The 13,306-nt window shown below is 48.4% G+C and overlaps 1 protein-coding gene across 3 annotated transcripts in view; it reads right to left on the bottom strand.

Annotated features, from left to right (window-relative positions):
• Positions 1 to 9,080: 9,080 nt before the first annotated feature.
• The window catches only part of ZKSCAN1 (zinc finger with KRAB and SCAN domains 1), a 61,487-nt gene continuing 57,261 nt past the window's right edge, over positions 9,081 to 13,306 (bottom strand). For 2 of the 3 annotated variants that reach the window (XM_060078684.1, XM_060078685.1), the window contains exons 2-4: positions 12,442 to 12,940; positions 11,956 to 12,148; positions 9,082 to 10,312 (exon numbers count right to left, since the gene is read on the bottom strand). In XM_060078684.1, the coding sequence (XP_059934667.1) occupies positions 9,477 to 10,312; positions 11,956 to 12,148; positions 12,442 to 12,843 (1,431 nt within the window). In that variant the 5' untranslated portion in view covers positions 12,844 to 12,940 and the 3' untranslated portion in view covers positions 9,082 to 9,476. Of the gene's footprint in view, positions 10,313 to 11,955; positions 12,149 to 12,441; positions 12,941 to 13,306 lie in introns of all 3 variants that reach the window. The other variant, XM_060078688.1, reaches the window with a different exon arrangement.

Below are 13,306 nucleotides of genomic sequence, written 5' to 3'. Positions count from 1 at the left end.
GTACAGCCTTCTCCTTTACTGCTCTTTACACATCTGAAAACCAGATGTTTGAGAAAACAGAGGTGGGTAGTAGGGTGGTAAAAGATTTTATTCAGAATTATTATAATAGGGGAAAAGAGGCCTCAGTGTAGAACTGGGCTCAGTTCTGAATACAGCATGGCCACATGGGAATTTATAGCTAAGGAGTAGGGTGGAGGTCAGTGGATAGAAAACTTCTAAGGGGAAGCTTTAGGGGTAAGAGGGGTTTTGGCTAAACTGACTTAGCAGGGTTCTTGCTAGAACTGGATTTTGCAAGGAAGTGCACAGAGGGGCCTAAGAAAAGGTTCGGGAGCCTGAGTAAGGTTTGCTCAAGCAAAGAATCTCTGTCACATCATATAGCAAGATGATAACAAGGCCCCAAACACACCCTACATCCTGCCCGAGAGGTTGTCCACGCACGGTGTCCCCACGTCCTGCTCCAGCTCCTTACCTCCAGCCAGTGGAAGTCAGAGTCCAAGAGGGCCTGTTTCAAGGCAGTCTTCAACCTCCACTCAGCGCAGACACTAAACAATAGTATCCTGGGCGGATGACTCTCGGGTCTCTGTGGTGGTCTCTTTAGGGATGGCAGACTTGTTGTTACCCCAGGCAAAAGTCGGTGATTCCACTGTTGAGCTTTCTGACTGCTGGAAGTTAAGTTGTGCTGCTTGCTGCCTCCCTGTAAGCTTCTGCCTTCCACGGTTAGCTTTGCCTTCTCACCTGTGGAGTGATTTCGAAGGATATTATCAGTCCTAGCAAAAGCAATTTCATTCCTGATGCCCCTGCCCACCCCAAGTCACGCCTGTCCGAGCTCCAACTGAAATAATTCTGAGAGAGGATGTTGGGTTAAGTTTCCAAGGAGAGGAAAAGCCTGGTTCTACATGAACTCTGCAGCTGACAGGAATGTGAGCCATGGGGTGGTGGTGGAGAAGAACATCTTAACAAACTGTTCCTTTTTAATTAAAAGATTGTTTTTAAAAGCTCCCCAGGGGCTCCCCTGGTGGCGCAGTGGTTGAGAGTCCGCCTGCTGATGCAGGGGACACGGGTTCCTGCCCCGGTCCGGGAAGATCCCACATGCCGCGAAGCGGTGAGCCGTGGCCGCTGGGCCTGCGCGTCCGGAGCCTGTGTTCCACAACGGGAGAGGCCGTGGCGGTGAGAGGCCAGCGTAACGCAAAAACAAAAACAATAAAAGCTCCCCAAAGGGCTTCTCTGGTGGCGCAGTGGTTGAGAGTCCGCCTGCCGATGCAGGGGACACGGGTTCGTGTCCTGGTCCAGGAAGATCCCACATGCCGCGGAGCAGCTGGGCCTGTGAGCCCTGGCCGCTGAGCCTGCGCGTCCGGAGCCTGTGCTCCGCAACGGGAGAGGCCACAACAGTGAGAGGCCCGTGTACCACAAAAAAAAAAAAAAAAAAAGAAAGAAAGAAAGAAAAAAAAAATATATATATATCAATAATGATGAACTGAAGAGTTTTAAAATGAGTCCAAATTCCCATATGGACCATTTTCTGCATATGCAGATAAACATGGTCGCCAGAGTGGTTTCTCAGGAATGACAGAGGACTCTTAGTACCTTCCTCCACAGCACAGTTTCCCTCGTGTATCCCCTCCTCTGGTTGCTGAGAGCATCAACTTCCCGGTCAGCAAGCCCCAAACCCGGGCCTTGTTCTGGCTGTGCTGTTGCCCTCCATCTCCTCACCCTCCACGTCTCTCCCTATCCTGCCTGGCCCATTCCTGGGACTTCTGCATTGGCCTAGGCCATCTCTGATTTGTTCCCAGACTTTGGCACCAGCCTTACAGTAGGTCTCTTCACTCCCAAAGTGCCCTCCAACCATTTGTCCTGCTATGAGTGAGTCATCGCTCCTAAATGCTAACTGGCTGACAGCCCGTCCAAGCCTTCCAGGGCCCCTTCTCAGCCCCCAGGTTGAAGTCCAAATTCTTCATCATGACACAGGGCTTTTCACTTCCTGGCCCTGCCTACTTCCCGTCCCCCCTCCTACCACCCCTCTCACTCCAGCACCCACCCTTCTGCCCTCCCGTACACACTATACTGGAGCGATGCACAACTACAGTGACGGCGGCGCAGAAGCTATTTAATGCCCCGGTGCCTTTGCACATGCTAATGCCCTTCCCTGCTTCGTCTACCTAACAAACTCCTATTCATCTTTGAAAACCTCCTCGTATGTAAGCTTCACCTTGTCCGTGGGGTCTTTCCAGGGCGTGGGGGACGGCACCTTCTGCCCCCACCGAGTACATCATTTCCTTGAGCTGCCTCTGCATCTTGTACACATGTGCATTATTGTGCTCATCTCCCCCCTCCTCCATCTTTTACTTGTTTGCTCATACCTCTGACTCCCTCACTATGGTGGGGGGGTTTCCTACGTTTTCACACTTTTCTACCATAAATAAGTATGGCGTTCATAATCAGAAAAAAATACACCAAGAAAAAGAGAAAAGTAGTAAGAAGGAACAGCCATGGAGCACTTATTATGTGTCAGGCATTGTTCTAAGCATTTTATCTGGTAACTCATTTAATCCTTGTAGCCATCCTGTGAGGTAGGTACTAATATTGCCCCCATTTTTATTCCCTTTTCTTCAGGAAAGAAGAAAGGAAGGAGAGGAGGGAGAGAAGTCCTCCAGGCACAATAAATGGTGCAGTGAGACTCAGAGGCTTTGGAGGCCAAAGCCCGGGCTTGCCCTCCCTCATCACAGTCTCCCCAGACCTCCTCCCACTGATCCTTGAAGCCCTTCGCCAGCAGCTCAGCGAGTGCCATGGGGGGCACAGAGGCGAACCACCCATTGTTCTGCACTAAGGAGGCGCCAGCCTAATGAGAGCCAGAGTGAGACCCCAGGAGAGGCTGGTAACCATCATGACAGCTGCCCTTTGCTGACCGCTCACCTACACGCCAGCATGGACCGTCTTCAGTACAGTCAGTATTGTTGTCACACAGTCATATGTGCTGTTAGTCCTACTAACATCCCCCTTTTTACAGATGAGAAAACCTAGACACACAGTGCAGTGGAGCAGGGTTTCAAACCCAGGCAGTCTGGCTCCAGAGCTTGGGCTCTTAATTACACCATGGTACTCTCTCTTTACAAATGAAACGGGGGAATCAAAAGAAGCTAGCTTGTGTTCCCCATGGGGAGGGGTGAGGCACATGGTGGTCACCAAAGGCTTCAGTGAGGAAACAGCATTAAAGCTGAGTTGAGAACGTGGGTTGGTAAATACAGACAACCATTCCTCTTTTAGTCACCAGGGTGTGACCTCTCTTTCCCTCAAGACTCCAGCATATTCCCCTGGATACCGCCCCAGACTATCTCGACATTACAGTCACTGCCACCTTCATGCCCATGTACAGAAATTTCTGTGCTGCGTGTTGTTCTGTGCGGTACGATACTTAAGGCTGGGGGCAGGCAGGCATCGTCTAGACAAAACTGTCCAGAACCATGAAATACCACTGCCACCTCCCCCCACCTGCCCCCATCTGCCTCGTCACAGTGTGGACGCCAGGTGAAAAGTTCCAGTGAAAAGAAAGTTTATGTCGTCTCTTCTGCAGGAAGAAGCTGATGCACCGTCAGAATTATAAAGAGTAGCAAGTGACAAAAAAGTTGTTTTTAAAGCTACTAACATTACCTGTCATGTACCCCAAATTAAACACAGAATTTCTTAGTAATACTTATCTGCTCTAATTACACCATGGAAACACCGAACCCCAGCAGCTGCACTATTCCCTGGGATAGCCCCGCCCCATTTTCTTCATGTCTCACACCTGTCCGGGAACTGTCACGCTGCCCTGTCACAGCTTTCTGTCACTGACTCCACGATCTGCCATTAAGCCTTCTCCGCACACCAGCCTCCCCAGGACCCACCAGCACCTTCTCTCAAGAGTGTGCCACATACTCTCACCACCCTGTCTTTGCTGGTACTGTTCCCTGTTTGCAGTGTCCTTCCCTCCTTTCCCTGGTTGCTAAAATCCTAGTATGTTCATATCAGGGGAAAAGCATTCCAAGCAGAAGGAACAGCAGCTGCAAAGGGCTCTTGAAGAGGACCGTGTTTGCCATGTTCCAGGAACAGCGAGGGGCATTGAGATTTAGAAAGGGTTGCATTCTGGAAGTCAGATCATCAGATGGGAGGGGTTTTTCTCACACAGAATTCTTTTTTTTGTGTGTGTGGTACGCGGGCCTCTCACTGTTGTGGACTCTTCCGCTGCGGCACACAGGCTCGACACGCAGGCTCAGCGGCCATGGCTCACGGGCCCAGCCGCTCCGTGGCATGTGGGATCTTCCCGGACCGGGGCACGAACCCGTGTCCCCCACATCGGCAGGCGGACTCTCAACCACTGAGCCACCAGGGAAACCCTTTTTAAAAAAATTTTTTTTTTATTTTTTATAAATTTATTTATTTTTGGCTGCACTGGGTCCTCGCTGCTGAGCGGGGGCTACTCTTCGTTGTCGTGTGCGGGCCTCTCATTGCGGTGGCTTCTGTTGTTGTGGAGTAGAGACTCTAGGCATGCAGGCTTCAGTATCTGTGGCTCGCGGGCTCTACAGCACAGGCTTGGTAGTTGCGGCTCACGGGCTTAGTTGCTCCACGACATGTGGGATCCTCCCGGACCAGGGCTCGAACCCGTGTCCCCTGCATCGGCAGGCGGATCCTCAACCACTGTGCCACCAGGGAAGCCCTCACACAGAATTCTTGATCCTCAATCCAGTTGAAACTGATGGAAAATTTCCCTATGGTTATTACATGCAAGGGTAACTGCTGGCATGAATCTTTTCATGTCTTTTCACATCTGACTCCCCAATGCATCTTCTGCTAAGCAGCAGCCTGTGTGGGCATCCATGGGTCTTGTCAGCATGAATCCTCCACTGCTCCACCAAGGCTGGCCCCTCGGCAAAGGCTCTGTATTTGTTTGCTTGAGTTTGTGGGGGGTTTTTTGTTTTTTGTTTTGCGGTACGTGGGTCTCTCACTGCCGTGGCCTCTCCCGTTGCGGAGCACAGGCTCCAGACGCGCAGGCTCAGCGGCCATGGCTCACGGGCCCAGCCACTCCACGGCATGTGGGATCTTCCCGGACCGGGGCACGAACCCGTGTCCCCCGCATCGGCAGGCGGACTCTCAACCACTGCGCCACCAGGGAAGCCCGAGTTTGTGTTTTTTAAAAACAACTTTGAGAAATAATCCATACAGCATATCGAGTGGTTTTTAGTATCGAGTTGTGTAACCGTCACAACTTGAGAACATTTCATCACCCTAAAAAGAAACCCCATACCCTTTAGCAGTCACTCCCCACTTCCCTCCAGCTGCCCCAGCCCTAGACAACTGCTGGTCTACTTTCTGTCTCCATGGATTTGCCTATTGTGGACATTTCACATAACTGGACTCATAATCATATATGCGGCCTTTCGTGTTTAGCTTCTTTTGCTTAGTACGATGACGTCAAGTTTCATCTATGTATGTTGTAATGTGAATCTGCACTTCATCCTTTTTATGGCTAAATAATATTCCATTGTATGCATATATCACATTTTTTCTTTCATCCACTGATGGAAACATTTGGGGTTTTTCTTCTTTTTGGCTATTATGAATAACGTTGCTTTGAACATTTGTATACAAGTTTTTGTGTAAATATGTATTCATTTCTCTTGGATATATATCTAGGGTAGCAATTTCTCAAACACTCTATTTAAACTTTTGAGGAAATGCCAAGCTGCCTTCCGAAGTGGTTGTCCCATTTTACATTCTCACCAGCAGCATATAAGCTTCTGATTCCTCTGCATCCTCAATACCTGATATTATCTTTTTTATCACAGCCATCCTAGTGGGTATGGCGTGGTCTCACTGCGGTTCTGATCTGCATTTCCCTCAGAGCTATGTTGAGCACCTTTCCATGTACTTGTCCGTTTTTGTATCTTTTGTGGAGAAATGTCTATTTAGATCCTTTGCCTATCTTTTAATTGGTTGTCTCTTTTATTACTCAGTTGTAAAATATATTCAACATAAAAGTGCCTTATCATATATACATGATTTGCAAAAACGTTCTACCATTCTGTGGGTTGTCCTTTCACTTTCTTGACGGTGTCCTTTGATGATGTCCAGTTTCTCTTATTTTTCCTTTGGTTCTTTATGCTTTTGTTATCTGTATTAGGTTAGACAGAGAGGTGGAAGCATTGCTGTTCACACATACTGGGGGTAGGATTGCCGGATAAGATGCCCAATTACATCTGAATTCCAGATAAACACTGAATAATTTTTTTAGCATAAGAAGTATGTCCCAAACATACTGTTTACCTGGAATCTAAATGTGCTTTTATTTGCTAAATCTGGCAGCCCTAGCCAGGGGTCCAGTGTACATGTGTATGTGTGTGTGTCTAAATGTGTGTCCGTGTGTGACATATGGGGCTACACTCACAAGCATCTTCAGACCAAGCCAGCCTCGCAGCCCCCTGGGACAGTGTCCTTCCCAGCCCACCAGGGATCCTCAACCACTCTCTTGGAGCCAACCAGGAACTAGCCTCCTAACCATGGGAGGGGGGCACTGGGACAGAGCAGAGGTCAGGTATACCAGCTTCCCCCATTTGTGACCTCACGTCTCTGAAGGTCCCCAGCAGACCTGAGCACTAGCTGCCTATAGAGGAACCAGCTCAATAATGTGTCTCTTACTGGCTTTTCCTCCTCTCTCTCTCCTTGCTTCCTCTGGCCATCTCCCTAAGTAAACTATCTGCCCCCATGCCCTGGTCCTGCGCTCTGTGTTAGAGGAAATCCAAACTATGACAGTTGGTACTGGAAGTGCCCTGGAGATGGAGCCCTCAGGATGGGATTCTGGAGTAGGTCATTTGCTGGTCAGATGGTAAAAAAAAGGAGCCTGGTGATAAATGTAATGGTGTTAACCCCTGGCGTTCTACCCCATGGCAGTTGCTACTGTTCCTACTAGTTCTGGCAAGAGATGAGGTACAGGTACCAGGGAAAGCATCAGCTTATGCAATAGTTCTATATAACCCAAGCATTACTGGGATAGTGGCAGTTATAAGGGCTGCAGAGTTTCTCTCTCTCAAGCTTTGAAGAAAGAAAATGATACACTTGCGTAAGCCAACTATCAGTTCAGGGCCTGTTGTGACAGCCAGAAGTCCTCCACGGCAGCGTTTGAGGAGAACCGCGCTTTGTGTACTGAGAGCAGACTGGCCTGAAAATCAGGCACAGTGTTTAACTGTCAGGGTGGCAGAACTGCAAAGATGGCTAAATGAAAAGCCTCACCAAGTCACTGATGCCAAAATTCCAGGCCCTGATCGGGAAAGACTGGGATCCTGATGTATGTGACACTTGGGTAGGTGTGCCTGAGCACCTGGAACCCTAAATTCCCAAGTCCTCTGGCCTAACAAAAGCACCTCCCTTCCCCCTTGATACAGGAAAGGAGCCTCTTTTTGCCTGGAGACCATGCAAAAATCTCACCTGAGGCAGATGCCTCTCAAGATAACGCTCATTCTCCTCAAAATCTGTCCCCATCTTCCACAATACATACAGACTGCGATACTGTGATTTATAACAATATGAATTTAGTCATTCATACGACCTGAGCAGGTCCAGAAGTCACAAGGTGTGTAAGCAGGAGGCTCAGGCCTCACATTTCCTACCTTTGTTGACCTGATGCCTCCCTCTGCTCACACCTGTGGATTCATTCCCCTTTGACTTGGTGGAAGAAGCAAGTAGCGTTTGTGTTTCACAGAGGGATCAGCTCAATATTTTGGTGTGTGAACCAAAAATGTGCTGATTCACATGGCCTTGCTCAGGAGTGGCCCTAAAGGCCAGAGTGAGGGGAATCTGGTGGGCAGAGCTGTGAGCAGTCTATCTGGCACCAACTTTTCATGGAGGGAGAAGTGGCCTCCTGGGCTGTGACTTGTCTAGACAAGGGGTCTGCAAAGAATAAGCCTGAAAGTCTGGAGACAAGGAGGTCAGAGGAAGACTTCAGCTCGCAGATGGACCGATGGGAGCTGAAAGGAAGTGTGTGGACCTTTGCCTCACATCAACACCCATCAGAAACTACCACTGCACAGTCAGGAAGGTGAGGGGCAGGACAGATGGGGGGCCCAGGCCGCTCTCACCAGAGGAGGACGAGGGCTCAGCAGGCTCCTCAGCCTTCATCTGGAGCAGTTTCGGCGGGGGCCCTACAGATAGCCAGCTGCCACCTAATCACTAAATTCTCTGTGGGCCTCCGGGAGGGTTAATATACAAACAGGATGGCTCACATGAAATGGCCAAAGGAGCTGGCAGGGATGTCCAGATCATCAGCAGGCCACCGGAACAGTAAGAACCCTTCAGATTTCAAGCACTATTGATTCTTTTTCAGTAATGACACCCCCGCCCCCCCGCCGCCCTAATAAATTTGGCTGCTGCATAGACTCATTACCTGTAGTTTAATCTGATCCCAGGATGGCATACGAGGCAGTTTCCAGCGATCAGAACTGGTACTACACATGACACTTTCTTGCTGTCCCCAATCCTGGCATGTCAGGTTTGTGTGACCACTAGGGCTGCAGCAGCAGACAAAGAGATATTTCAGTGACTACTAATAAGAGGTGGAAAAAACTCACAATATGAAGATAAGCAAATGACAGGAGCAAAGAGTGAAGTTGTTGGGTTTCCAGGTAACAGGAGGACCAAGTGGCCAAAAGCCATACCTTAAATCAAAGAGTTTGCAGCCAGAGGGAAAAAAACAGGATGGATTTAAGGTAATCATACTGTGCATTATTGGCTTCTGGAATTTAGTAGGAAGCTTATCAGGGAGTCAGATTTTCACAGATTTTGGCAGAGACACGAGTGTAACACCCAAAAAGCATGAGGCTGACAAAATGTTCCCAAATGCTGGAAAAACGTGTTCTGTACACAGGAAAAGCACGATGAAGACTAAGCTGCAGCTACCCTGCACATCCTGCTGCAATTTCCTCACACACACACTCACAAGCACTGAAAGTTCTATTTACCCCAAATCCAAATTTTCCAAAAGCAAAACCAGTAGGAAGTTTCCTCTCTAGAATAGTGTTGAATAACATACAATTTTTTAATAAAATAGTCCTGAGGCATCACAAGATGTTTTAAGTTTATTCTGAATCGGATTAAACTGTGTTCAACATGGCTCATTTCTTTACAAATCATAATTCTTGAATATATGTTAAAACACTTAAACAGTTTTAATGTTTCCTCCTTAATTATACCGGATACACAGCACTTTAACTATACAAAAGGCAATGTCCGCATGGTTTATGGGACTCGAAGTGTGGTGAGGGGACCCTGCTGCAGCCAGCGGGCAGGTGAGGAACCCGCAGTGTCCCCACCTGAGCTCTCACCCTGTCCCCTCGACGTCGAGTGAAACGAAATCTACCCCAGAGTTTACACTGCAATTACTGGGCTTTCTCCCTAGCATTCACGTTCTGAAGTTAAAAAAACAAAAACCATCAAGAGAGCATACCTGACAGTTAAGGCCCTTCTCCCTCTGCAGTGTGGACCCTCTGATGTTTGGAAAGATTGGACTTACTACAGAAGGTTTTCCCACAATTATTACACCAATAGGGCTTTTCCCCGGTATGGATTCTATGGTGTTTATTAAAATTGGAGCTGTGGTTGAAGGCTTTCCCACACTCCTTACATTTATACGGCTTCTCTCCAGTGTGGAGTCTCTGGTGAGAACTAAGACCTGCGTGCTGACTAAAGCTCTTCCCACACTCGTTACACTGATACGGCTTCTCCCCGGTGTGTATTCGATAGTGTCGAATGAGGCTGCCTTTCCCGCTGAAGGCTTTGCCGCAATCTTTACACTGGTAAGGAGCCTCTTCAGTGTGCATTCGCTGATGTTTAAGGAGGTCCGAGCTCTGACCGAAGGCTTTTCCACACTTACAGTCATAGGGCCGGTCCACCAAGTGTGTTCTGTAGTGAAGGGTCAGGTTGGAGCTGTGGCTGAAAGCTTTCCCACATTTGGTGCACACATACGGTTTCTCCCCAGTGTGTGTTCTCCGGTGTTTAGTGAGATTTGAGCTATTACTAAAGGCTTTCCCACACTCAGCACATATGTAACGTCTCTCTGCTGGGGCAGGTTTAGTCATTACTTCTCTACCTTTGGAGGAACTTTTGTCTTGGAGAGGAATTTTTGTTCCTCTTCCCTTTTCCAGGTTAACCCACTGCCTTTCTAACCTGGCCTCACATTTGTTGGCAATAATCATGGGAACAGAATCCCTTCTGAATCCTTCTGCGTGAAATTCTTCAGAACTTTCCTGCTTATCTGTTGATTCCTCATTCTGGGTGTTCGACTTACGATCTGAAACAGTAAGTAGAATAAGGACATGTCAGTTGTTTCCTGTCCTGAAAAGAAACTGTTAAATGAGAAATTGAATCACCAGGTGGCACTGATGGATTCTAAGGGGTAACCAAATATTGCTCTATGAAGTTACAGTATCACACTGATACAAATAAGTCATTATCAGATCTAGTTTATGATGCCAGACTTTCACGCAAGCCCCCTACCAGAAGCTATCATGGTATGAGAAGTACATGGTGTTCTCTGCCAGGAGAACTTCGGGTATAGAGGGCAATTAGGCAAAACCAAGCATATTGAGACAGGGCTTCCCTGGTGGCGCAGTGGTTGAGAGTCCGCCTGCCGGTGCAGGGGACATGGGTTCGTGCCCCGGTCCGGGAGGATCCCACATGCCACGGAGCAGCTGGGCCCGTGAGCCATGGCCGCTGAGCCTGCGTGTCCGGAGCCTGTGCTCCGCAATGGGAGGGGCCACAACAGTGAGAGGCCCGCGTACCGGAAGAAAAAAAAAAAAAAAGCAGCATACTGGGACAGCAGCAAAGGAGCTGGGCGATGCTCAGGGAGAGAAACAAGAAAGACTGTGCAAGGGTCAAAGGTGAGAAAGGAAAAGAAAAAGGATGATTAAGGGAGAAGAGGCTAGTGGCAAACTCACAAAATCCTTATTCTCACGGAAGCTGAACATAAAAGCAATAAGAGAGAACGTTTGGTCCACTTATAATCATTCTAGTCCCAGATCCTTACTAATTTGAATGACAGTACTTAACTCCCATGAGGGTTTAACTCTCATCATTTCACCTACATTGGCTACGTCTTATCATTCTCTTAGTTACAAAGTAACTGTCAAAATCAGACTGAAGCAGTTTAGCTTTTTTAGAGCACTTCACGAGACAGTCACACCTCTTAAAAGTCCACCTAACCATCCACATACACAGAAAAGGGGAGTAAGACAAATTCACACTGAAAAATGGGCTCCCTTTGAGAAGTGTCATCCCTCCGCAAGTCCAGAAGCCTCAGTCAACAAGGTACTTTCCTCTAAGCCACTTTCTCCTCGTCCCTGTCTCTCTCTCCACCCACCATCTATTTCCCTCCTCTGCTACCAGCTGCTTCTAGGCTCACCCCCTCCTCACTGTTCACTGTTGACTGAAGCAGCAGCTAAAATCCCTCTCAGTCCCCATGATGAGCAGTCACTTGGCTACACGTACAGATTTCCCTTCACGTTGCCATGAACTATGTGTGGGAAGTAAATAACTTAAGAAAAGTTAAACATTTTAAATAGCTTAATGAGGCATAAGTTGAAAAAGAAATTACCAGGACCATTTCTGCATAATCCCAAACTGATCACAGCAGGTTCACTAAGTCATTAACAAAAGAACCAGTACCACCTTTTACTGGTTCATTCAAGTTGTCCTCGCTTCCATGAACAGTCCCCTTACTAAACTCACTTCAACTCTCCCTTTACGAGCGTGTCATCTGTTCCCACGCCAGGACTGACTGAGACACACCTGAGGGAGGAAAGGAACTCATTCTGCCTCATCAGCCAGACCAGTTGAGTCAGCCTAGGGGACCACCTCACAACCAGGAATTAGGACGAGTGTTTCTTCAACCACAAAGGCCTGGGCACCGAGTGGGGGCCTGACAGATGGTCTTACCTTGAATCTTTCTCAGCTCTGGAGTGAAGTCCTCCTCTTCACCAGTCTCTTGGATGTAGAGGGGCCCCCAAGACTCGTATTTGTAACTGGTCTCCACAGACCGTGGCTGCAGGCTGCTCAGGGATTCCTCCACTGCTCCTGAGGATGCCATCTTCTCCCACCACTGTTTCTGTTCACTGGGAGGTGGTGAGGCCTAGAGACAATTAGGAACGGCTGGGTCTGTGCACAGCTCACTTTAAGAACCAGAACAAAAGAAAATCTCAGGACAGCTATGTAGAACCTCTAGGAAAGAGAAAAGCATCCATCCCATTCAACTCCCACGGGTAATTCCCCAATTCCATATAGGATAGCAGAAGAAAAATAGGAGGAAACATGGTCTAACTCAGCGGAAGGTCCATTCAGTTATTCTCAGTTTGTGAACAAACCCGCTCCTGCCTGGACTGCTATGCTTCCGAGCTCACAGAGTAAAAGGTCTCCCCAGCCTACCTGCTGTGCTGGCTCATCCAGCTCTCGCTCCAGATCTTCCAGGAGAGTGACGGCCTCTTCAGCGCTCTCCGGGCAGTGCTCCTGCACCCAGGCCTGGAGCTCCTGGGGCAGGATGGTCAGGAACTGCTCCAGCACCAGCAGCTCCAGGATCTGCTCCTTGGTGTGAATCTCAGGCCTCAGCCACTCACAGCAGAGCACCCGGAGCTGGCTGAGGGCCTCCCGAGGGCCAGGGGTGTCATGGTAACCAAACTGCCTGAAGCGCTGGCGGAACATCTCCAGGCTGGGAAGGCGCTTCCCTTTCTCCTCCTCCTCCTCCTCCTCGACCTTCACAATCACAGGCCCCTGCTCTTGTGGAGTTCTAGGGCCCAGAACTGTGGCCATGCCCAGTACCTTGGTCATCATATAGGTACTCCAGAAACAGTGTCACTAAAATGGGGCTCTGTGTAGCAGGAGTACTGGTTCCTTTGGGTTTCTGGTTCTTTAGGGCTACACGTTAAACCTATGAAAATATGGTTACCATAAAATTACCAAAAGAAAAAGTATGTATGCTTTTTGGTTTTTATAGCCACACCTTTAGCACAGGAAACTGGAAATTATGGCCATCGTAAAGCTACCATATTACAATGACTGTCAAATATCTTTCTGGAGTCAGCTCAGGATATCCTATTTTGATTTGACTTTGCCTCCACTCTCTGAAAAAGTGCACTGTGGCTCAACCCCACTCCTGCATATATGTCTGAAGAAAACGAAAACACTAATTCAAAAATATACATGCACCCCAATGTTCATAGCAGCATTATTTACAATTACCAAGATATGGAAGCAATCTAAGTGTCCATCAACAGATAAACAGATAAAGAAGATG

This window comes from Mesoplodon densirostris, chromosome 16 (assembly GCF_025265405.1).
Source record: "Mesoplodon densirostris isolate mMesDen1 chromosome 16, mMesDen1 primary haplotype, whole genome shotgun sequence".
NCBI classification, from domain to species: domain Eukaryota; kingdom Metazoa; phylum Chordata; class Mammalia; order Artiodactyla; family Ziphiidae; genus Mesoplodon; species Mesoplodon densirostris.
This window is presented reverse-complemented; position numbering and strand designations above follow the sequence as displayed.